General features: G+C 38.5%; 1 protein-coding gene across 1 annotated transcript; it reads right to left on the bottom strand.

Annotated features, from left to right (window-relative positions):
- Positions 1-26,415, bottom strand: Trim23 (tripartite motif containing 23). Its single transcript, XM_048368292.1, has 11 exons — positions 26,264-26,415; positions 20,168-20,330; positions 16,273-16,394; positions 13,801-14,079; positions 12,853-13,035; positions 11,622-11,837; positions 8,457-8,591; positions 2,899-3,028; positions 2,302-2,412; positions 687-811; positions 1-272 (listed from the first exon to the last, which is right to left on the bottom strand). Exons 1-11 carry the CDS (start codon positions 26,342-26,344, stop codon positions 93-95), a joined length of 1,725 nt encoding a protein of 574 aa, XP_048224249.1. The 5' UTR covers positions 26,345-26,415; the 3' UTR covers positions 1-92.
- Positions 26,416-26,669: the final 254 nt, after the last annotated feature.

Below are 26,669 nucleotides of genomic sequence, written 5' to 3'. Positions count from 1 at the left end.
AAAAAAATACATTCTAAATTAACGTATTTGGAATGAAGAATTACTTATAGCAGTATGTGCAAAAGAACTCTTAGCCACAACTGCATTTTAAATCAAGCAACATCTAATACTCCAGCAGCTACAAGATGCCTTGAGAGCCAGTCCAACCCTTCATATAGCCCCATACCACTTCGAGCATCACAGCCCTGAATATACCAACTACGGCCACAACAGAGTTTATGGAGACTGAGAAGTTCAGTGATTTCTTCTACTGACAGAGCTCCAGCAACATCCTGAAAGATATTCACACGACAAAAATTTTCATTCAGATGACCATTTTGTTAATGATTATTATTTATATGCAAATCTATTGATTGAAAGTTTAAAAGTTGATGCATCTTTTAATAATTATTCTGAGATGAACAGAAAAATTAACTTTCAGTTAAAATGATTTATATGACAGTGTCATATAAATATTATAAAAGTAATCTACAATGAAGGCTGTGCAGTATGAGTGTATATACTTAGGGTATATTATTGCATACTAGGGTACCCAACAAAGCATTTTCCATGTAGATTGTATTCATAATAAATTAGCAGAAAGTTTGTAAATATCTACTGAATCAATTCTCTTTGAAGTATATCTAGCTGCCTTATTAAACATCCAAAGCTTCAAAAATAAGTATTCTCTTATAAAAACTTATTACCTGTTTGTTAGCAAAAATCAGGAGCAAAGCATCCCGTAGTTCTTTTTCCGTTAACAACTTTGCAAGTTCACTGTGTGATTCACTAATTCTGTCTCTATGACTGCTGTCAACAACAAATATAACAGCTACCAAAAAAAAAAAAAAGATCAAGTAGTTACTTGTTCAGTTTCAGTAAAGGATTTAAATATTTAATTCTGTAATTATTGTATCCTAACTAGATTTCTTTACTACCTTTATTTTTGTATAAAGGCTGCCTGTTTAATGGTCAGAGCACCTAAAATAACCAACATATAATCAATATATAATCTTGAGTAGGTCTTGTAATTTCGCAGGCTTAGTTTCAAATCTATGACAGATTCGATGACATTGTGCTCTTTCAAACACAAACTGTGTTGTACATCAATACTTTTCTCGCAAAGACTGTGAACATGTGTATCTTAGGATCTTCCATTGAGGGGCTGGGAATATGGCCTAGTGGCAAGAGTGCTTGCTTAGCATGCATGAAGCCCTGGGTTCGATTCCTCAGCACCACATATATAGAAAACGGCCAGAAATGGTGCTGTGGCTCAAGTGGTAGAGTGCTAGCCTTGAGCAAAAAGAAGCCAGGGACAGTGCTCAGGCCCTGAGTTCAAGGCCCAGGACTGACAAAAAAAAAAAAAAAAAAGATCTTCCACTGATGCTACTTGCTCTTTGAGTACTATTTCCTTTACAAATGTCTTAAAAAAAATACTATCACCATCTTTTCCTCTCCAAAGCAATATTCCCCTGGCAAAACATCCCCCTAGGTTTTAAGCATTCCTTCAAATTCAAAATTTCTTTTTTTCCTATCAATTATAACTAAAATTAAGCATAATTCAAAAATTCCAAAGTAAAAATAAATAGCTAGGTGCACATTTAGGTTGAAATAGGATGACATATGGAACAAGTGTTTAAACAGAAGATTCAACTAGGAATCAGTAGTTCATGCCTATAATCCTAGTTTCTCAGGAGACTGATATATGAAAATCACAGAAAAATGTGAGACTCTTATCTAAAAGTTAACCAGTAAAAAGCCCAAAGTGAAGCTGTGGCTCAAGTGGCAAAATGCCAACCTTGATCAAAAAAGCTAAGGAACAGCATCCAGGTCCTAAGTTCAAGCCCCAGTAACAACAACAACAACAACAACACACACACACACACACACACACACACACACACACACACACACAAATTCATGTTGGGAGACAGGAGGCAAAAATGTAGAATGGAGAAATAGAAAGCTAGATAGACAGATAGATAGACAGATAGAATTCTATACCTCCCCTACATTGCTAGTGATCACACCCTTATGAATACTAATATACTTTACTTGTTAAGAGTGACCAAAAGTTAAGTACTCTTAACTGCCTACACAGCTAAGGTAAGTATGGCTTTCATTTTAATAATGATGGCTTATCATGAATATACCAAAATTATCTATCTTAGTCAATTCACCATCATTTCTTTAAAAAATAAGGGCTAACCTCTAATATGTATTCAAGTATTTACTGCCCATACATCAGTTTTGTTAGTAAAATTCGTTTTCTGAAAACATCCCGAAACCTTTAAAAATAATGATGTTATTGTGGACTCTTACCTTGGGTATTAAGGTAATAGTGTTTCCACAATGGTCTTAGTTTGTGTTTTCCACCAACATCCCAAATAGTGAATTTTAGATTTTTATATTCTACCGTTTCCACATTAAAACCTGTTTGGCAAAAATAAATTACGTTTATACTCTACTTAGGTTTCCAATGAATGACACATCAAACACAGGCAATCCAGTTTATAATCGTGACTTAGGAATTTTCTGCATTCATCAGTAACTACTGGAGCCCAACCAAGTTTACCCCTACTGCCCTCTATACCTCCACCAGGGTTCATAGGATTTTGGAGTTCACAGGACCTTGGAATGCTCAGGTTTGTGGCACTACTGTCTTTTTACTCCTAACTCTCAGTCAAGGTCACCAATCCTTTCTTCTAACTGCCCTAACCATAGATACTCAGTTCTTTCTCATTACCCCACTATCTACATTTCAATCCCATAGTCACAGAATCTTTTATTCTCTCTTATGCTGGTTTCTTAGAGCCACAATAAAAGCCATCTGCACAAGGCAGACCAGAGCACACAGCTGCAAGGTAGAGTTTATCTACACAGTGTCCAAGAAGGTAAAAAAGCTGTATTCATACTTACCAATTGTTGGAATGGGCTGCATGAACTCATCCTGTTTTAACTTAAACAAAATAGTAGTTTTTCCAGCACCATCTAAACCCAATGTAACAACTCGAATTTCCATTTTGGGTCCAATGTGAACTCTATTGTCCTATAATTTAGAAAATTGTAAAGGCTTTTATAATTTTGACATGAAGTTAAAATGTGACATTACTCATAAATTTCTAAAGCACCTTAGAGGGGCTGGGAATGTGGCTTAGTGGTAGAGTGCTTGCCTAGCATGCATGAAGCCTTGGGTTTGATTCCTCAGCACCACATATACAGAAAAAGCCAGAAGTGGCGCTGTGACTCAAGTGGCATAGTGCTAGCCTTGAGCAAAAAAGAAGTCAGGGACAGTGCTCAGGCCCTGAGTCCATGCCCCAGGATTGGCAAAAAACAAAAACAAAAAAACTCCAGACAAAGCACCTTAGTTTATCTCCATGGCTCCTTATGCATCCTGAATCTATTAAAATCTGAGTTGGAGTCTTCAAAATCCCCTAAATCTGATTTTTTCAAGGAGACAAATTCCTTAGAAAACTAGCCACTCAGTTTTGGCATAGACTTTGAAAAAGACATATATACCTACTTACTTTTTTCCAGGCCATAGTTCAATCAAATCTTTTATTTATTTACTTATTTATTTGCCAGTCCTGGGCCTTGGACTCAGGGTCTGAGCACTGTCTCTGGCTTCTTTTTTGCTCAAGGCTAGCACTCTGCCACTTGAGGCAAGTGCCACTTCTGGCCGTTTTCTATATATGTGGGTGCTGGAGAATCGAACCCAGGGCTTCATGTATCGGAGGCAAGTACTCTTGCCACTAGGCCATATTCCCAGCTCCAATCAAATCTTCTTTCAGTGTGGTTTTATACCGTACTCAAAATTAAAATACAACTCAATAGTTAAAGATACAATTTGCTCCTTAATCCCAAGAAATAGCTACTGTTAAAACTTGGGATGCATGTCCGTCCACATACTTCCCTAGGCATGCACTAACATACACAAACCAAACAAATATTCTTTTTTTTCCTTTTATGGTACTGAGGATTGAATTCAGGGCCTCAGCTTGCCTAACAAGTACTATACCACTTTTGTTTCTGCTGGCCTGTTTTTTTTTTTTCCCGATAAGGCTTGCAATAATTTCCCCTGTGCTGGCCTTGAACCACTATTTTCTTAACTTTACCTCTCAACTGGGTGAGACCATAGGCATTTGCTACCATACCTAGTTGATTATGCCTTTTAAAAACAAATAATACTAACATTTTCCACTCAACATGGTACAATAGAATCTTAATTTCTATACATAAAAAACAAACTTTTCTTTAACCATTTTGTTACTTTCCATGAATCACAATTTAACCAACACCAGGACTGCTAGATTTAAAACCATTTCTGAGTTTTTCACCTTACAAAGAACGCTGACATTGTGGCACTTGCCTATAATCCTAACAGTATTATTCCTCTTACATGAAGAGCTAATCAAATTTATAGAAACAGGTGAATGTATCTAACAAGGAGCCAAGAGTAGGAATAAAGAGAAGTTGTTTAAAGGGCAGAGTTTCAGGTTTATGAGATGAAAAGGGGAATGTGGCTTAATGGTAGAGTGCTTGCCCAGCATGCATGAAGCCCTGGGTTGGGTTCCTTAGACACCACATAAACAGAAAAAGCCAGAAATGGTGCTGTGGCTCAAGTGGTAGAGTAGTGGCCTTGAGCAAAAGAAGCTCAGGGACAGTGACCCTGAATTCAAGCCCCAGGACAGGCAACAACAACAACTACAACAAAACGGAGAGATGAAAAGGTTCTCAAGAGGGTTATTTCTAAACAATGTGAATATACTTAATAGTATTTACTTGTACTTTTAAAAATAGGTAAGATGATAATTTGATATTATGTTTTTTACACAAAACAATGAATCCAAATAAAGAAACTCGTAGCTGTAAAAATGAATAAAAAATGTCCTGTAAACTACTTTGGAGTGATCTTTTTTTTTTTGGCCAGTCCTGGGCCTTGGACTCAGGGCCTGAGCACTGTCCCTGGCTTCTTCCCGCTCAAGGCTAGCACTCTGCCACTTGAGCCACAGCGCCACTCCGGGCCATTTTCTATATATGTGGTGCTGGGGAATTGAACCCAGGGCCTCATGTATACGAGATAAAGCACTCTTGCCACTAAGCCATATTCCCCAGCCCGTGGAGTAATCTTTAGGATATATACTTAGGTGAAAAAATAAAAAAGATTGAAAACATACATGTTACCCCTAAGCTTGAAAGAAACAAAGTTAAGATTTTGCCAGTGCTATGTATATACCTATTCTTTATTTTACCTTGTCAAAGATTTGTCCCACAGTTCAGAACAAGGAGCGCTTGAGGGTGCTCACAGAATGTTGTCAATCAAAATTATTATCCTAAATGGTATATGCAATTAAAATAGCAAGACTTCTGTAAATTGCTAAACTTTATCAAAATTTTAACTGTCTATTTTAAGTTTTTAACCCTAACCCTAATAGTTGTCTAATAGTTTAGATCTTTAATTTTATTTATTTTTTTTTCAAATTTTTATTATCAAACTGATGTACAGAGAGGTTACAGTTTCATACGTTAGGCATTGGATACATTTCTTGTACTGTTTGTTACCTTGTCCCTCATACCCCCCTCCCTCCTCCCCCTTTCCCTTTAATTTAGAAATAGAATAACTTGTCTTCTGGTCATCACTATGGCAATCTGTCAACAGAATTTTTGGCCAGTCCTGGACCTTGGACTCAGGGCCTGAGCACTGTCCCTGGCTTCTTTTTGCTCAAGGCTAGCACTCTGCCGCCTGAGCCACAGCGCCACTTCTGGCCGTTTTCCATATATGTGGTGCTGGGGAATGGAACCCTGAGCTTCATGTATAAGGAGGCAAGCACTCTTGCCACTAGGCCATATTCCCAGCCCTACATATTATTTTTAACCAGTATCAAAAACGTAGACTCAGAAGTTAACTCCTTTTAATGTGTGTGTGTGTGTGTGTGTGTGTGTGTGTGTGTGTGTGTGTGTGTTGGTGAGAGTACTGTCCCTTAACTTTTGTGCTCAAGACTGACACCCAGGGCTGGGAATATGGCCTAGTGGCAAGAGTGCTTGTCTCCTACATATGAAGCTCTCAGTTTGATTCCCCAGCACCACATATATGGAAAACGGCCAGAAGGGGCGCTGTGGCTCAGGTGGCAGAGTGCTAGCCTTGAGCAAAAAGAAGCTGGGGACAGTGCTCAGGCCCTGAATCCAAGGCCCAGGACTGGCCAAAAAAAAAAAAAAAGACTGACACCCAACCATTTGAGCCACTCTTCCATTTCAGACTTTTATGTGATTAATTGAGAACAAGAGTCTCAGGTCTCTGCCTCCATACCAGCTAAAAGTACAAGTGTGAGGTCTTCTGGTTCCTCCTTTTAATCTTAAATCACCAGATTAGGAGACATTAGAAGGGTTATCTAAATCTACCTTCTGTTTTAAAATTTGGAGGAAATACATAAATATGACATCCTTTGAAAAGGTAGAAGAGGGCTGGGAATATAGCCTAGTGGTAAGAGTGCTTGCCTCATATACATGAAGCCCTGGGTTCGATTCCCCAGCACCACATATACAGAAAATGGCCAGAAGTGGCGCTGTGGCTCAAGTGGTAGAGTGCTAGCCTTGAGCAAAAAGAAGTCAGGGACAGTGCTCAGACCCTGAGTCTAAGCCCCAGGACTGGCCAAAAAAAAAAAAAAAAAAAAAACAAAAGAAAAGGTAGGAGAGAAGAAAGTCATATCTAGCAAAAGGAAATTCTGAAGGTTACCTAGGTTTTGTGTGAGCCTCACCCATCTTACTCACCATTGTCTAAGTAGTAGGAGTTGCTAGACTGACAAGACCATATGTATTTTCTCAGTTCAGAAAGTCTAAAAGCTACAAAAAGGAGCCACTATTTTGAGTCTAACTCTTACTTCATGCATGGGGAGCAAGACATGCTTCTCTTTCTATTTCTCCCTACTTAACCCTTAAGCAATAGCTTAAAAAACATGTATTTTACCTTTAAATGTAGCAAGACACAAAATATATAAGCAGATTTATATTATTTGAGTGATAAGACTTAAAAAATTTTTGTGTATAGTTTTCTATGTTGATCACTATATAAAAAGAGATGGTGGAGGAAGACACAATAGAAGCTAGACTTCTCTGAAAAAAAACTTTATTTTTCAGATTTGACTATAAACTATATAAATGTTTCATACATGGGGCTGGGAATATGGCCTAGTGGCAAGAGTGCTTGCCTCCGATACATGAAGCCCTGGGTTCAATTCCCTAGCACCACATATACAGAAAATGGCCAGAAATGGCGCTGTGGCTCAAGTGGCAGAGTGCTAGCCTTGAGCAAGAAGAAGCCAGGGACAGTGCTCAGGCCCTGAGTCCAAGCCCCAGGACTGGCCAAAAAAAAAAAAACAAAAAAAAAACCCCCACAAAAAAAACCCACTGAAGTATCCCTAAAAAACAAAAGCAAGATAAGATGAAGTTCATGAGCCTTTCTAAATTCAGGTATAGTATAAACAGAAATTACATACGCACGCGCACACACACACACACACACTCACACACACACTCAGTAGGTTGAGATCTGAGTATCACTAAACTAGCCTGTGCAGGTAAGTCTGTGAGGCATTTATCTTCAATTAAACTGTAAAAAGCTGGACATGAGGGGCTGGGAATATGGCCTACTTGTAAAGTACTTGCCTCATATACATGAAGCTCTGGGTTCGATTCCTCAGCACCACATATGTAGAAAAAGCCGGAAGTGGTGCTGTGGCTCAAGCGGTAGAGTGCTAGCCTTGAGCAAAAAGAAGCTCAGGGACAGTGCAAGCCCCAGGACTGGCAAACCAACAAACAAAAAACAAAACAAAACAAAAAAGCTGGATATGAAGTTATGGTTTAAGTGGTAGAATGCCAGCCTCGAGGGAGCAAAAAAACTAAGGGATGGCATCCAGGACCTAAATTCAAGCCCTACAAACGAAAGAGGTTTGAAAGAATCAGAGAAATTGGAATACTGTCTAGTTAATAATATTACTGAAACTATTAGAGATTAATTTCAAATTTGGGGGTATAAGTGATTAATTGTTCTCAGAGTCCCTAGTTTTTGGAGATGTAATTGAAATATTTCATGCATGACACAACGTTAGGATGAAATGAGATAACTTTAGGATTTGTTTTAGAATACTATAGGAAACTATAGATAAGAAGAGGAAAAAAGTTTATATATCTTAAAACTAATTGAACAAGAAGATTCATTATGTCACTTTTTCCTATTTTCTACTAATAAAAGCTTTTCTTCAAAATAATTCAAAAATATATAATTCATGCATTTTCTGACTGCCTGAAGATAATTATTATTTAATGTACATCAATTATGATTTATCAAAAAACACATCTAACAGGATTGGGGCTGTACTCTAGTAGTAAAGTAGTTGTCCAGTATGTTCTAAGCCCTAGGTTCAACCCCAACATTACAAATTAAAAGAAAGGAGACCAATAATTAAAATAAGCTACATTACCTTTGTAAATGTGACAGGAATACTAGCATCCAACTGAATATGATCTGCAACCTCTGTAAACTGTTGTTGTTGTTTCTGCAATGTTTCTAATAATCTTGTAATTTCCTGTTTTGCCAAAACAACTCTACAGTCATCCTAGAAAAGAGAAATAAATCTCACTAATTTTTTCCATAGGAAGATATACCAATATTCATCATCTGAGCATTTTTAAATTCTTATTTATTTTTGTAGTACTAGGACATTGCTTTGCTAGACAAGCATTTTGCTACTTAAGCCATGGTCCCAATCCTTTTGTTAGTTTTTGTGTTTTTTTTTTTTTTCTAGTTAGTTTTTCAGAGAATGTTCTATGATTTTGCCAGACTGACCACAGGTCACAATCCTCCTGTTTCTTGATCCTTCCCTATCTCTGCCTCTCAAGTAAGTGAGAATGTGTATGTCCCTACAACAAGACTGTTTTAAGACTGGGTCTCACTAACTTTTCCCTGAGTTGTCATTACTGTGGTCCTCCTGTATTTGTATACAAAGTATTTGGGATTACAGACATGCATCCGCATGCCTAGCCATATCTGGGTACTTCTAACATCCAATATTTAAGCCACTACCTGAATTCTATAATAGCCTCCTAATTAATTCCCTCTATCTTTCTTTAAAATTCACCTTTTATTCTTCACATATTATCTAGCAAGGTCCTTCTAACAAGTATGATCAAGTCACTCTGTTACTCAAAACCTACAACAGTTGCCCCATCTCAGTTATAGTTGAAATTCTTTCAATGGTCCACAGGGCATTCCTTGCATAAAATTCCTAATTTCAACTTTGCTTATCCCTTCCTTTGTTTATTTCAGATTTTTTGTTAATCTTTGAATATATGCTGCCCTAGGACTTTTGCTCTAGTCATTTCCTCTGAATAATATTTGTAAAGTTCTTTTTTCCTTAGTTTTTTATTACTTTCTAACATGTAATTTACTTATGCAGCCATGGTATGGTTTATTCTTTGCTAGGATGCTAGTTCCACAAGATTATGACTTGTTTATTTTGCTTACAGTTATATCTTTCTTAAAATATTTTTGTTATTAGGAAGGTGATGTACAGAGGGGTTCCAGTTACATAAGTCAGGCAAAGAGTACATATCCTTTTAAACAATGTCATCTCTTCCCTTGCTGTCTCCCAGCACAGTTATATCTTAAGTACCTAAAATGTTCCTAGCAAAGAATACTCACTCAATATATAAATAAATCAACAAATACTGAGCAGCCAGCATCAAATCTAGATGGCACATAATTTCTTTGAAGGGGAAGGATAATAAAGACTTTTCCTTGAAAGTAAAAATAAATTCATGATGTTTCATTGGTTCTTTTGTTAAGTTTTATGTATTTGCAGAAACTCTTGACAATGCCTAATATGGAGCTTGCCAGCAATAGAGATAAGTAGCCCTAGCATCACAAAGCAGATGATACAAGAGTAGGATTGAAGCTGAAAGACTACTTCAATGGCAAACACATCAATTGTTCCAGTGAAATGTGAGAAAGACTAAGTAATGAACAATTCAACACTAATGAAAATACAGGCTACACTCATCTAAGTATAATCAGATGGTTAGGAGAAAAAGCCCTGCAACAGTAAATGGTTTCGCCTACTATAATTTGAAATCAACTTATTTGTTAGCAGTATGTCAGTAAACATGATAGATTATAGCCTCTTCCAAAATTCCTAGAGTTATAACTATTTTCATATATCCTACTTCTGAAAGAAGATGCAAACAACAACAACAACAACAACAACAAAATATTGACATCTTTGTTACAAGGACCTTGAATCTCAATTGTTTAAGAAGTAAATGTGGGCTGGGAGTATGGCCTAGTGGTAGAGTGCTCGCCTAGTACACATGAAGCCCTGGGTTCGATTCCTCAGCACCACATATATAGAAAATGGCCAGAAGTGGCGCTGTGGCTCAAGTGGCAGAGTGCTAGCCTTGAGTAAAAAGAAGCCAGGGACAGTGCTTAGGCCCTGAGTTCAAGCCCCAGGACTGGCCAAAAAAAAAGTAAATGTGCTAACAGGGAAACACTGCTTGTGAATCTACAACCATTATAAAATACAAGTTTTTTTTTTGTTTTTTTTTTTACCAGTCCTGGGGCTTGGACTCAGGGCATGAGCACTGTCCCTGGCTTCTTTTCTCGCTCAAGGCTAGCACTCTGCCACTTGAGCCACAGCGCCACTTCTGGCCATTTTCTGTATATGTGGTGCTGGGGAATTGAACCTAGGGTGTCATGTGTACAAGGCAATCACTCTTGCCACTAGGCCATATCCCCAGCCCCAAAATACAATTTTTCTGTGACAGTGCAGTCAAGAACCCTTGCATTAAAACAGAGAAAGATAGTACATTTGAGACATGAAAAAAGGACCAAGGAAGAGAAAATTTCAGAGTTCAAACAGGATCTTTTTTTTTTTTTGCCAGTCCTGGGCCTTGAACTCAGGGCCTGTGCACTGTCCCCAGCTTCTTTTTGCTCAAGGCTAGCACTCTGCCACTTGAGCCACAGCGCCACTTCTGGCCGTTTTCTATATATGTGGTGCTGGGGAATTGAACCCAGGGCTTCATGTATATGAGGAAAGCACTCTTGCCACTAGGCCATATTCCCAGCCCTCAAACAGGATCTTAAAGAAAAAGGAAAAATTCATTGGTTGCTGGTGGCTCACACTTGTAATTCCAGCTAATTAGGGGCCTAAGATCTGAAGATCGCAGTATGAATGAGAATCTTACCTCCAATTACCTACCAAAAAGCCAAAAAGTGGAGCTGTGGCTCAAGTGGCAAGAGTGGCAGCCTTGAGCAAAATGCTTAGGGACAGTGCCCAGGCCCTGAGTTGAAGCCATAGGACTGGAACAAAAATATTTAAAAAAAAAAAGGAAAATTTCTACAAGCAGAGATATAAGCATTCTCAGCAGAGAAAAGAACATGCTTATTAACAAAAGAGACCAAGAAGTCTAGTCATTATTGAAGGAATGACAAGTTAGAGAGTTCACAGAATCCAGAGCTTTATGATAGGGAGAACAAATAGGATACCAATACAGTTGGTGGGACACTTTGAAGTTAGTGTTATCTCTGATAATTAGCTACTTAAGTCTAACAAGTGCAGCCACAAGTACCTAGCCACATTTAAACTACCTACCTGCTGTAAAGTCTTTTCACAATGCAGACATGCTGCTGAAACCTGGGACAACAAAATAGTCATATCTTCTTGTTGCTGTCTAAGCCAAATCAGTTTTTCTCGAACATGAGCATCAACAACACTTAGAGCCATTTCTTCCTGACGACAGAGAGTTTCATGTAGATCAGAAAAATAAGCACGGACACATGATCGGGCATTTTCTGCAGTACCTGGTACCTAAGAAAATAAAAGATTTTAACCAATTATAACTATAATGAACATGTTACATGTAAAATATAAAAAATTTTGAATATATCTATGTCTTTAACAATTCAAAATATTTATTTTCACATTAAATCTTCCTCTTCAACTGTAGATCTTGATTATCCAACTGTTTATATATTACATCTCAAGCAAAATGGACTACCTGATTGCCATTCTCCCTCACCTCCAGTCAAAGTTACCTCCATTTCAATATGTGGTAACTCCATCTATGTTGCTAAATTAAAAATAAAAAAAACACATACACATACACAATAAATGTATATATCATCCATACTTCTCTCTTCATATTCTACAACTAGTCTCTCAGCAAATTCTACTGGTTTCAAAATATATCTGGGGGCTGGGGATATGACCTAGTGGCAAGAGTGTATACATGAGGCCCTGGGTTCAATTCCTCAGCACCACATATACAGAAAATGGCCAGAAGTGGCACTGTGGCTCAAGTGGCAGAGTGCTATCCTTGAGCAAAAAGAAGCCAGGGACAGTGTTCAGGCCCTGAGTCCAAGTCCCAGGACTGGCCAAAAAAAAAAAAAAAAATAGTTAAGTTTCAAAATATATCTGGAATCTGTCATGCCTCACTACCTCTTCTTACAGCTGTATCAAGCATTATTAAATCTCACCTAATTACTTTAATAACCTTTTAACAGGTCTAACGGCCACCAAGTTACTGCTTCAATCAATATTAATAATTAAATGCACCACATTTGCTTTTCTGGTGGTTAATTAATTGGCGATAAGAGTCTTACTGAGTTTTCTGCCTGGTCTGGCTTTGAACTGCAATCCTGAGATCTCAGCCTCCTGAGTAGTTAGGATAATAGCCACCAGCACCCAGATGAAATGAAAACTTTTTAAACATTACTGATGACTAGTATAGTACTAGTACATTGTAATTGTGCAATACTTACTAGAAGGTGAAGAGGTGAAAATGAAAAAGGGTAAAATAAAGGAGGAAGAAAAAAATGCATACATGTTCTGTGTGAGCCATTCCAATTCCATCCTCTACTATTTGTTCTCCTCCTTCAATATGCTGAACAATTCCAACTAATTTTCTGGAATAATCTGAAATTTCCTCAGTGAAGGTCCGTATACAATGAGCCATATCTAAAATTGATGCTCGGATCTGGTTAGCTTCTGGTTCCAATACGGAGTGCTAGAAAATACAACATAATTATAAAAAAATTCATAGGATTGATTAATGATACAAAAAACAACTTAAATCCCTCCAACACAATATAATATCATCATAATTGGTTTTTACAACATATTTTTAAAAATACAACATAAGTTTAAAAATATGAACTGTAATTTCTTTATAAGAGAAAAAGATTACAAATAATTTAAAATTTATAAATCCATTTATCACTAAGCAACAAACCAAGAAATTATCCCTAAAGTTGTATCACAAGTTATATCATCAACAGATAAAATACACTAAACACTGTGTTATGAAAACATGCTCATAGAGACATTTTTTTTTTTGTCCATCATGGGGCTTGAACTCAGAGCCTACTGTCTCTGACCTTTTCTGCTCAAGGCTAGTGTTCTACCACTTTGAGTCAGGGCTCCACTTCTGATCTTCTGGTGGTTAATTGGAGATGAGAGTCTCACAGACTCTCCTGTCAAGGCTGGATTCAAACTGCAATTCTCAGATCTCAGCCCCCTGAATTGCTAGGATTATAGGTGTGAGCCACCAGCTCCCAGCAAGAAGAGAATTTTTATTTCCTGCTCGAAAGAAATAAGGCCTTGCTGATATTTTTATCAACTCAGAAGTTCAATTTCTCATTTCTTTCTGTGCAATCAAGCTCAGCTCTATCACTTAACTCTTCTTTAATTCTTCTACCCCACATAAAGAACCAGGTAAGTAATAGAAAGTGCTTGGATGGTAAACAGCCTTCCAATTTAATTAAATTCCTACCTTGTGACCTTGGTGTTTTCCATATTCTTTGCAGACACAGCACATAAGTGGGCTAGTTTGACAACCTTCTTCCAGGCAAACAAACTCGATGGCATGTACCTGATGCTGAGAGCACATAGTTTTCTCATGAGGCTTATCAGCTAGAGGTACGCGTCTGTGCTTTGCTAATGTCTTTGTGGAATGGGTAACTTGAGAACACTCTGAGCACAGGTGAGTTCCACACACAGTGCAATATACAGATGCAACGTGGGCTTCATCTTCATCACAACGAATGATGCTCTGATAAACAAAAAAATTAAGGACTTAAAGCTGAACACATTCTTTTTTAAAAATTTATTTATTTATTAGTTGAACACAAATTTTTTTGACAAGGTGTTGTGCAAAAAGGGTACAGTTACATAGTAGGGCAGTGTGTACATTTCTTGTGATATCTTACGCCCTGTTTTTCTATCCCTTCTCTAGGTCAGGTAGACATATATACAATATACAATGTATCAAGAACATATACAGTACTCGTAATTGAAAACTAAGATAATTTGAGAAAGTTTTCATCTCTTAGGTTAAGTGAGAAGCTAGCTTTAAGACTGATTACTAATTTGGGACCAAAATTAAAACTATTCTCACGAATATAGTATCCGTCTACATTTCTCCTATCCTTCTTCTACTTGGCTGCCTCTCCCTTTCTTTCCACTGCAGGATTGAGCCTGGTGCCTCTTGCACTGCTAGGCAAGTGCTCTGCTACAAAGCTACGTTCCCTAGCTCTCATGGATTCATAGTCAGGGAAAAGATCTCTTCCATCAAATTTATACACAAAATTGCCCTAGACAGAGGTTAAATATCCTTTTATTAAAAAGACTAAAAAAAAAAGTACCCATTAAAGACATTTACAGTGTTTTATTTTTCAGCACAATTCTATTTGTTTCTTTTATTTATTAATGCCAGTCCTGGGGCTTGAACTCAGGGTCTGAGCACTGTCCCTGGCTTCTTTTTGCTCAATATTAGCATTCTGCCACTTGAGCCACAGCGCCACTTCTGGCCTTTTCTATATGTGTGGTGCTGAGGAATCAAACCCAGGGCTTCAGGTATATGAGGCAAGCACTCTACCAATAGGTCATATTCCCAGCCCCCAGCACAATTCTATTTAAAGAATCTGATATAACAGAAGTTGTTATGAAGCTTTTGAAAACAGATTCCCAGATTCAATGTGGGATTATTTAAAAATAGGTTTGATTGACACCTGAATGTATGTACATGTTTTTGTTTTTCTTTGGTACTGGTAGTGGAGCTTAAACTCAGGGCTTTGCCTACATACTTACCTTTTGTTTTGCTTAAGGCTGGTACTCTACTACTTGAACCATAGCTACACTTCTGCCTTTTTATTGGTTAATTGGAGGTAATAGTCAGGACTTAGTCTGCTTTGGCTGGCTTTGAGCTGCAATCTTCAAATCTCAGCCTCCTGAATATCTAAGATTACAGGAGTGAGCCACTAGCACCTAACAATACTTGTCCATGTATGGCTACCATGAGTGTTTTATTTTTATTTCAGAAGGGATAGTTGGAAGTACTAGGATTTAAACTCAGACAGGCACTTCCACACTTCAGGCTTTTTGTTGTTTTGAGGAAAGGTCTCTCTGTATCAGCATAAACTTCTTTTGGTATTGGTATTGAGGTTGAATGCAGGTCCTCCAGCTCTCACAAAGTATGGCCCGTACTCTACCACTTGAGCCACAACTCTATTTCCTAAACATATTCATAAGAGCTTTCTAATAGCTCTAGAGGTAAGTTTACTAATCACGATTGAAAACCACAGTTAGGTAAATACAAAAATTGAAATCTACGCTTTGTAACCTTCTAAATATAATTTCTTATGGTAGATTCAAACGGTGTAATTTGTCATGGTCCAACAAAATAAACACCAGGAAAGGGGTTCTCCAAAGTGGGGCTGGGGTCAAGGGGAGGGGGAAGATTAAGAAAAAAGGGTAGGGGGGGCTGGGGATATGGCCTAGTGGCAAGAGGGCTTGCCTCGTATACATGAAGCCCTGGGTTTGATTCCCCAGCACCAAGTATACAGAAAATGACCAGAAGTGGCTCTGTGGCTCAAGTGGCAGAGTGCTGGCCTCGAGCTAAAAAAAAAAAAAAGAAGCCAGGGACAGTGCTCAGGCCCTGAGTCCAAGCCTCAGGACTGGCCAAAAAAACAAAAACAAAAACAAAATGTTAATATAGAATGAATGATCAATGATAAGAAAAAGAGTTTGCACATAAAACATGGGTTAGACACAGTACTTTCAAAAACTTGCATATCAGTTTTATTTTTTTCTGTTAAAACTCATTTTGTAATCAGAACTATAATGAAAAACTGTGTTTCTAAAATAGAGGTTCTAAGATAACTATAGTAATACTGTGTTGGAAAATGTTTTAAAATGAAAGAAAAGTTCATCTTGTAATAACTATTTCACCAAGTTTGACCAATACCTCTCCAGATATCCCAATGGCTTCTTCTGCAGCTCCATACTGACCAGTATGTCCATTTTGCAGTCGTTCTAAAAGCTCCAGTAAAGCAAAATTTTTTTTCAGTCCCCAGACACCAGAATCTCCTAGGATAAACGTAAAAGCAAATACTAATTACAACATAACTCAAAAGTAATTTGTAAGTTATATAGTTTAATCATAATGGCAAAAGTTAAACTTCAAAATTTTTGTCTATTTTAGTTTTTATGCCCAAACAACTATGTTGTTAGTATTTTCTTAGAAAGCAAAAGTCTCGGGCTGGGAATATGGCCTAGTGGCAAGAGTACTTGCCTCGTATACATGAGGCCCTGGGTTCAATTCCCCAGCACCACCATATATAGAAAATGGCCAGAAGTGGCACTGTGGCTCAAGTGGCAGAGTGCTAGCCTTGAGCAAAAAGAAGCCAGGGACAGTGCTCAGGCCCTGAGTCCAAGCCCAGGACTTGCAAAAAAAAAAAAAACAACAAAAAAAAAACTTATTGACCTACAAAAAGAAATAAGGGCATTTATATGTTAGGCTGGAAAGTTTTAATATGCCATTTGGTTTTTAAATGTTTTAAGATTTGGGAGCTGGATATGTGGCTCAGTGACAGAGTACCTGTTTTTTGTTTTTGTTTTCACTGAATAAAACATTTTTAAGGAGCTGGGAATATGGCCTAGTAGCAGGTGTGCTTGCCTCAGATACATGAAGCCCTGGATTTGATTCCCCAGCACCACATATACCACATATATAGAAAATGGCCAGAAGTGGCACTCTGGCTCAAGTGGCAGAGTGCTAGCCTTGAGCAAAAAGACGCCAAGGACAGTGCTCAGGCCCCGAGTTCAAGGCCCAGGACTGGCAAAAAAAAAATACCATTTTTAATTGTTATTATAAAAGGTGATTTACCAAGGGGTTAGAGTTACATAAGTCAGGTAATGAGTATGGTTTTTTTTGGACAATGTCACCTCTACCCTCTCTCTCTCTCCCAGTTTTTTTCCCTTTCATCCTCATGCAAAAGTTATATAGTTCATTTTCAACATAGAATCTATTGAGTACCAGGGCTGCATTTTTCCACCCTAGATGGAAGTCTTTAAGAGGTGGTTATGGTGAGTCAGGAGAAATTTTCTTCCTTGCACAGTGAGGTGGTCAGGTTGATTGGAGGCTCTGATATATGTCCCTCTCCATGGGACAGGAACAGAGCCTATCTTGTGTTTTTCAACTGCTGAGATTCTACATGAACAAAACAACTAAATCTTTGTTGTTTTAAGCCATCAAGATTTAAAGTTGTTTTAACAGTAACAGAACTCTTAAGTGATACACAAGTATATAGGTGCTACTAGGGTTTATTATATGATGACTATTTGGAGACTTGTCAATTGAAGATTTTGTGTATTTCTGAATTTTTATATAAAGTAGAACACAGCTTGTCATAGAGTACATAGGAAAAATTTTAAAATGAGAAGAATTTGTAGAGCATAAATAAGGCTAAAAAAGAAATACTTGAGTGGGTAGTGGGAAAGGAGATCACAGAAGTAAAAAAAGATAAGCATACTTAGCCTAGGTTAAAAAAAAAAAAAAAAGGAGCCAAGAAAGAAAAAAGCTTGTTACCCTGTTACATATTTTTTGTCAATAAATGTATTCAGTAGCAGAAATATCAAAGTATTTTGTTATATTAGTTTACCATGGAGAGTTAGCCCTAACTGCTAACTAGCTTTTACATAAAGGCTCAGGAATGCTCTGTGTGTGCGTGCGTGCATGTTTGAGGAAGCATGCACATATGCTTGTCTACTAGTTTTGCGTAAAAGAAACACTGGTTGTTATTTAATGTGCTATCTAAAAGAGATTGATGCAGAGTACTAGTGGCTCCTGTCTGTAATCCTAGCTACTCAGGAGGCTGAGATCTGAGGATCAGGGTTCAAAGCTAGCTTATTTTAAAGTATATTTCTACTTGGGACACTTGGAGACTTTTGCTTTCTTTTTTTGGCCAGTCCTGGGGCTTGGACTCAGGGCCTGAGCACTGTCCCTGGCTTCTTTTTGCTCAAGGCTAGCACTCTGCCACTTGAGTCACAGTGCCACTTCTGGCCATTTTCTATATATGTGGTGCTGGGGAATCGACCCCAGGGCTTCATGTATATGAGGCAAGTTTCCCAGCCCCCAATAAGTTATTTTTAATGTGTTCTATTTGACATGTAATATTAAAATAAAAGCCAAGTACCAGTGGCCCAGGCCTGTAATCCTAGCTACTCAGGTGGCTGAGATCTGAGGATCACAGTTTGAAGCCAGCTCAGGCTGGCTATCAGACTCTTATCTCCAATTATCCAGCAAAAAAGCCAGCTTCTGGTACTCAAGTTGTACAGTGCTAGCTTAGAGCAAAAAAACTCAGGGACTCCAGTGCCCAGGCCCTGAGTTCAAGCCCCATGACTGGCATACTAGCTAACTAACTAATAAATAAAGATAATATAGTGCTGCTGAGCTGAAAAAAAAGTAATCCTTAGAAGTCTTTGGAAACATTTTATTATAAAAAATAGTAACCTCAAAGATTATCTATAGGCAAGTATTCAAATACTAATAAAGGTTCTCATATCAAAATCTAGTATCTAAAATGAACAATTTATTTAGAAATATATAAGGCAATGTCTTAGCTATGTGTAAGAAACTGACAAGTCCATAAGACCTTCTAAGGAAATGAGGAGCAATCCTAGCTATCCATGAGGCTGAGATCTGAGACTGCAGGATGAAGCTAGCTCTGACAGTAAAGTCCATGTGACTCTTATCTCCGAAAACCTACTCAGAAAAAGTGGGAAGCAGTGCTGTGGCTCAAGAGGCAGAGCACTAATTAGGCTCCAGAGAAAGAATTTCAGGGACAGTGCCCAGGCCCTGGGTTCAAGTACCTGTGCATGCACTTGTGTATACACACACACTCACTCTCTCTCTCTTTCTCTCTCTCTCTTCTGTAAGAAAACATTGTTTTGTTGGATTAGTAGCCTCAGACAAATGATTTAATCTATGATAATACTTTTCTCATTTCTTTGAGTAAGGGAAGCACATATTTCCCAGGTGTAAAGCTCTTCAGATACATGTTGAGTATAAACATGTCAATGTTTGATGAAATAAGATTAATTTGAGAGTCCTAGTATATATATGTAAAAATACATACATACATACATACACATATATATACATATATATATTTTTTGCCAGCCCCTGGGGCTTGAACTCAGGGCCTGAGCACTGACCCTGAGCTTCTTTTGCTCAAAGCTACCACTCTACCATTTGAGCCACAGCGCCACTTCTGGCTTTTTCTGTTTATGTGGTACTGAGGAATCGAATGCTGGACTTCATGCATGCTAAGCAAGCACTCTACCACTAAGCCATATTCCCAGCCCAAAGTTTATTTACCTTTTTATTTATGTGGTATTGAGGAATCAAACCCAGGGCCTCATGCATGCTAGGCAGGAGCTCTACCACTAAGCCACATTGCCAGCCTACTAGTTTACATTTAGAAGATGACTAACCTTAATAGAAACTCCAACATTCTGAAAGATCTTTAGAATTCTACAACTGAAAACATCAGTGTAAAGACATTATTTCTGTGATACTAGTGTTACATAGTTTTCAGTCTTTTTTTTGGTTGGTTATGGAGCTTGATCTTGAGGGCACTGTTCGTGAGCTTTGATGCTCAAGGCCGGCACTCTATTACTTTAGCCACAGTTCTATTTCCAGTTCTCTAGTGGTTAAATGGATTTGAGAGTCTCATTGATTTTCCTGCCTGGGATTGGCTTTGAACAAAATCAGCCTCCTGAGTAGCTAGGATTGCAGGCGGAAGTCACTAGTGTCCAGCTAATTTTCAGACTTAAATCCAAATGAGTAATTTTCTTACCCAAATCTGTAACTTGTCGATCAAATGGGCAACGTATTGCTCTTCCATGAAGAGGTAGTCGAGTGAGACAGTCATGACAGACTGTGTGTCCACAAAGCAAAAGGCGAGGAACTTTGTCTCCTTGCAAAGAAAAAACATCTTCACAAACTCCACACTCCAGAACCTAGAATTTGAAATGTGCTCTTTAAACAACTTTAAAGGCATACATACCTTAAACTTAAAAACATTGAACTAGTATAATGATTCAACCTTGTTTGGTTCCTTCATGAAAAAAAAAATGGTCTAGGTTATAAACGTTTAAATGACTTTTTTAGTCATTCTTTGTGATAGACCTTGTCAAAATTAGATAGTGAAATATCCTTAAAACAATAAATTTTATAGATCAAGATAATGTTATAAATTAACATCACTGTTTCTCCTGAAAACTGTATCCATAGTAATAATATATAATGAATGCTACTGAAAGGAATTTCTGTGGAACTACTTTATGGCAATAAACCATAGTTAATTTCAACAAAAACAATCTAATGAACTGGGGTGACAATTACTTTTCCAAATGATAAAGAATTTGTAAGAAGGCCCACAAGTAATGTTCAAATATTTTCTATTGCAGACTTAAATGTAAATTCCAAAAGCATTCAGCTAAGACTTAGATTTCTGTTCTTCATTAATAAATACAACCCTGAGTCATAAAATTATTTTATCTAGTTAGTTTCAATTACAGGTATATGACTTACCAAAAGCCATACAAAAGACAGATGTAAGAATCAGCATATTCTGATTCTCAGGACCATGTGATTGTTTTAGTGAATAAACTGCATTTCCAGCATTAACACATTTTCAGTGTTTCCATGCCTCACTATAGTGTCTCACGATATTAAGTTTGAATCACCCATAATAAACTTTTCTATTGTGCTACAAACTCCTATGTCTGCCTTTCTGTTACAGTATGGTTCACACTACTTCACTACCATACACTTTAGAACTCTCAGCTGAGTGTATCATACAGCTTTTATGTGATAAAACTTAACTTCCTTTCTACTAAAAAATAGCTAAACAAATAATTTTCTTATTAAATGCTTTTTTTTTTTTTGTCAGTCCTGGGCCTTGGACTCAGGGCCTGAGCACTGTCCCTGGCTTCTTTTTGCTCAAGGCTAGCACTCTGCCACTTGAGCCACAGCGCCACTTCTGGCCATTTTCTGTATATGTGGTGCTGGGGAATCGAACCGAGGGCTTCATGTATAAGAGGCAAGCGCTCTTGCCACTAGGCCATATCCCCAGCCCCTATTAAATGCTTTTTGTCACATTAATAAACTAACAATTCCTGAGTAACTTTTCTATTTCTGCCCATATCTTAGTCCAGCTAAAATGACCGTATTTATCCGTTGGGTCTCCATATCCTCTGCATGTGTCTACTGTAATATTCAGGTACTGCTACGGATGTGAGGGCGATCTGGCTGCGACATCTGTCTCCCCATTGATCACCAAGGTTGGTTCGGCTGATCTGGCTGGCAAGGCGGGTGTCCCCTACCTCCCTCACCGCTCCATGGGCGTCCCTCCCGAAGCTGCGCGCTCGGTAGAAGAGGACGACCATCCCCGATAGAGGAGGACTGGTCCTCGGTCAAGGGTATGAGAGTAGCTGCGCTCCCCTGCTAGAACCTCCAAATAAGCTCTCAAAAACTTTTTTTTTTCTTAAACTTTCTAGCCTGTCTTTCCATTAGACAGAGTAGTACAGAGCTGTGTGTTCCAAATCTCAAGTATCTATGTGTGTATATAAATAAAGCCCAACAAAATAAAATTGAAAATGATTCAACTCGTCACCAATCACACCACCTAAAAGATAGAACCTTAAAGTAGAAAACTCGGACTGGACCCATTTTAGTTTTGGATATTTTTGTTCTTCTTGTTTTTGGTTGCAGGTACCAAGACTTGAACGTGGGAACTCAAACTATAATTTGGCTTTCTTGCTTACATGTGGTACCTCCAGTGCCACTTTCTCTTTTCCTTCCTTCGTGTGTGTGTGCACACAAAAACGCGTGTACCAGTCCTAGGGCTTGAACTCAGCACCTGGGTGCTATTCCTGAGCTTTTTACTCAAAGCTAGTGCTCTACCACTTGAGTCACAGCTCTGTTTATATCTTTTTGGTAGTTAGCTGGAAAGTTTCTTGGACTTTCCTGCCTTGACTGTCTTTCAACTGTGATCCTCAGATTTCAGCCTCCTGACAAGCTATGACTATGGGCATGAGTCATGGGCACCTGGATTTTAGTCCAGCCTTCTATTGGTTATTTGGGGATGGAGTCTGGAGGATTCTTCTGCCCAGCTGGCTCAACCTAGAATCCTCCAGGTCTCAGCCTCCTGAGTAGCTGGGATTAGAAGCATGAGCCACCAGCACCCAGACTGGATCCATTAAAACTTTCCACTTATTTCAGCAATTATTAATTTTGACTAATAAGCAAGTGAGATGAAAATGTAGTTCATTATAAACAAACAGATACTTCATAATTGCTTTTCATTCCAGAAACTTAAATGTAACAGAGTTCACAGAAAAGGGGTAAAAAACTTCAATATTTGAAAAGTTCAACCTACCTCTTAGAGAAATGTAAAGTAAAACTGTACCAAGATACTTTCTTTTTTTTTTACAAAAAGTTGGGTGACAGCCTGTATTAATGACAGTATATGAAATCAATGTCATATACTACTGATTGTTGTCAAGTATTTATTCAGTGTTAACAGCCCCTGCAGAAACAACTTGGTAATACTAATAGTTTAAATAACTCAATAATTCTAGTGTTGATAATTTATAAGCATATAAAATATATATGGCAAGATGTGTATGTTATTCATTGTAGGACCAGTTGAGTCATCTAAAAATTGAAAACACACCTTAGCTCTGAGTTCAAGCCCCAATAAAGACACAAAAGTATATATACATTAATATCAAACTGGAAAATAAACTATAAATTTGTATGCTATAAAATTACCCAGATTACTAAGAAAGCCTTAGGAAGATTTTTAGAGGGTAGGGGGAATGAGGGAGAGAGAATGATTCCACATGAATAAAGCAAAGTGAAAATGATAAATACATTTATTTATGTGAGAAGGTATTAAGAGAAAGAGCAAATACTTTTATAAATTGTTATATTAGTATAGTGTTTTCCTGGAAGGGTACATAAGAAACCAATTAACCTTAGAACATTGGTTTCCTATGAGAAAGGGAAACATGGAGAAAAGCTATGCATAAATTATACACTGACATAGACATTTTAATTTAGCTTGTATTTTTAAAGAAATTTTTCTTTTCCAAATTCAATTCAACACAGAATTAGATATTATAAAACATTTCAACATTCTTATAAATGATCTCATTGTGATTATATAATAAAGTTAGGACAATAAAGTAAAAAAAATTAAATCTTTCTTAGTTCATTTATATCTTCTCTAATCCAGTTGCTGCACAAGAGAATTTATGTTGCCAGCAAAGAAAATTTTTTTTTTTTTTGCCAGTCCTGGGCCTTGGACTCAGGGCCTGAGCACTGTCCTTGCCTTCTTTTTGCTCAAGGCTAACACTCTGCCACTTGAGCCACAGCGCCCCTTCTGGCCATTTTCTGTATATGTGGTGCTGGGGAATCGAACCCAGAGCCTCAAGTATAGGAGGCAAGCACTCTTGCTACTAGGCCATATCCCCAGCCCCAGAAAAAATGTTTTGAAAAGCACCAAAAAATTTTATCGATTAGTGAAACAAACATAGGTCCAAAAAGAATGCAAGTGTCTGCTTGGCAAATAATACAGCAAGAAAAATTTCCTCGGTATCTATAAATGGGACTTGGAGGTAACAACATAATAAATTAAGCCCAATAGGTTTTCTTTTTTCCTTGTCATCTCTGAGGCTTGAACTTGGGGCCTGGGCACTGTCACTGAGCTCTTTTTTTTTTTTTTTGGCCAGTCCTGGGCCTTGGACTCAGGGCCTGAGCACTGTCCCTGGCTTCTTCCCGCTCAAGGCTAGCACTCTGCCACTTGAGCCACAGCGCCGCTTCTGGCCGTTTTTTTCTGTATATGTGGTGCTGGGGAATTGAACCTAGGGCCTTGTGTATCCGAGGCAGGCACTCTTGCCACTAGGCTATATCCCCAGCCCTCACTGAGCTCTTTTGCTCAAAGCTAATTGTCTACCACTTTGAGCCACAGTACCACTTCCGGTTTTTGGGTGGTTAATTCCAGGTAAGAGTCTCACAGTGACTTTTCTGCCCAGGCTGGCTTTGAACCCCATCCTCAGATCTCTGCTTCCTGAGTAGCTAGGATTACAGGCATGAGCCACTAGTGCCCAGCTCCAGATAGATTTTATTTTTTATTTGCCAGTCCTGGGCCTTGAACTCAGGGCCTGACAACTGTCCCTGGCTTCTTTTTTTGCTCAAGGCTAGCACTCTGCCACTTGAGCCACGGTGCCACTTCTGGCTTTTTCTATATACGTAGTGCTGGGGAATCGAACCCATGTATCAGAGGCAATCACTCTTGCCACTAGGCCATATTCCCAGCCTCCCCAGATAGATTTTTTAAAAACACACTTTTAATATTACATTGTAAATATTACAAATGAATCTTCAAACTTATATATAAATCAAATTTAGTAGACCATAATTTAAAAGATTAAAACTGTAACTTAAAGACTAAAAAAGATCATGTTGAAAATTCTGATTCATTTCTAAACTTATTTCCCAATATCAGAGTTTTGTTTTCCCTAGTGATTCTGTCACCATCAACTTGTTTATTTAACAAGAGGCTGTTTTACACATTATTAGAATTATTTACTTTGACTTTTTCCTTCCAATGAACACATCTTGCTTTCTCAAAAAGGGTTCTCATATTGCAGTTAGGCACATTTTACAAGCTAAGATGAAAATGAACAAGGAAGTGTGCCTCTTATATACTAAATTTGGTGGTTCAACAAAGTGTGGTTACACAGACTTAATACACTGTAGAGACTGTAAGGCAAACAGCTTAACAGAAATGTCACTAGGACACCCACTCCAACTGTGGATGAAAACTTAAAAAGTTCACAAAATAATCTCCAGTATCTTCTACTTAGCAAAAGCACAATCCAAAAAGGAAACTCTCAGCCATGCAATATGCCTAATTATGAGATGTGCTGGGCATCAGTATCTACTAACATTGACTAATACTAAGTGACCGACATAAATATTTTATTTGTTGTTATATAAAACCAAACTTCAATGAGAAATTACAGGTGCCAATTCAAGACATTAAAAGGACTTCAGATATTTCCGAAGTCAATTCTGACTGCACATTAAAACTATTTGTGGGAATTAAAAAAATTATACTGATGTCAATATAATCTGAATTACAGGAAAGTTATGTTGACAACATAGCCACAAAAGAGAATTACCAATCTTTTAAGACTACATATGATTTTGTAGGTTTAGACAGTGAACCAAAGGTAAGTTGCTCTCTCCGTATCTTTCCATATTTCAATGTACAGTGTCACAGACTTTCAATGTCACAGTATCAAAGACCAGTTATACTGCAGTAGGAGACATCTCAAAATTCTAAAAATATAATTCTAAATCAAGAGGAGGCAGGCAGCTCAACAAATAGTAGATGTACGATTATAAAGTACTGTCTGAAAAGCACAGATTTGAGGGCCAGAAAGTCGGAACTTTTGCCACATGCTGTGTTCCTGGGCTTCCTTCCACGTAAAATACGAATTGACACCTGCCATATAAGTAGACATTAATGATGACAATGGCTCCGCCTGATTTATTTTTCTTAAAGAAGGTAATTAAGGCCTGTTGAACTTCGCTAAAAGCAATGCACTGGGAGGAAGAGCAACCCCCATCTCGCTCCCAGGCCCACAAGGTCCTTTCTCACAAGCACGCCTGTTTGGGAGGTGGCAGCGGCAGCCACAGGCCCAGGAGGGCCGGCGGGGTCAAGGGTCACGGAAAGGAGGGGGAGACCCAGGGGGGAGGGGCGCCCGAGGTCGCGCATCCCACCCCTGCGAGACCGGGCCTCCGCGACGCAGCCACATTTCCAGGATGGACCCGCGGGAGGCCGAGGGTGGAGAACAGAGCACGCGAGGTCGCTCACCTTCACCACAGTCACACCCCGGCTGCCCTGCCGGCCACTGTCTAGTCCGGCGGCTAGCTTGTTTACAACCAGGGTAGCCATCCCGGAAGGAAAGGCGGCGAAGATGCGGCCGTCAGAGCCTTCAACTGTGAGGCGGGGTTCAGCCACCGGTTACCCAGAGGCACCAGCGCGCGCTGCTGGCGCACATGCGCAGTACAGTTAAGGCGCTGCTTCCACCCCCCCCCACTTCGGGCCGTTTGGCTGCCGCACAAAGTGCGCATGCGCCCTTTCACGTTTCAGAAAGTCTGCGAGTCATGGGTGGAAAAATGAAAATAAAGGATAAAGAAGGAGTAGGAATAAAATGTTGGGCGTGACTGCTGCTCGGGCAAGATTTCTTCTCCACACTGCGAATCAGCCGGGAAGAGAT

The sequence above is a fragment of the Perognathus longimembris genome, chromosome 19, assembly GCF_023159225.1.
Source record: "Perognathus longimembris pacificus isolate PPM17 chromosome 19, ASM2315922v1, whole genome shotgun sequence".
Taxonomy (NCBI): Eukaryota; Metazoa; Chordata; class Mammalia; order Rodentia; family Heteromyidae; genus Perognathus; species Perognathus longimembris.
This window is presented reverse-complemented; position numbering and strand designations above follow the sequence as displayed.

Excerpts from the sequence above, each read along its gene's own strand:
- Trim23 (XM_048368292.1), bottom strand. The coding sequence starts at position 26,344 with ATGGCTACCCTGGTTGTAAACAAGCTAGCCGCCGGACTAGACAGTGGC. Across the intron at positions 14,080-16,272 it reads CCATTGGGATATCTGGAGAG|AGCATCATTCGTTGTGATGA; the intron begins GTATTGGTCAAA and ends TTTGTTTATCAG. Across the intron at positions 8,592-11,621 it reads GTGAAAAGACTTTACAGCAG|GATGACTGTAGAGTTGTTTT; the intron begins GTAGGTAGTTTA and ends TCTCTTTTCTAG.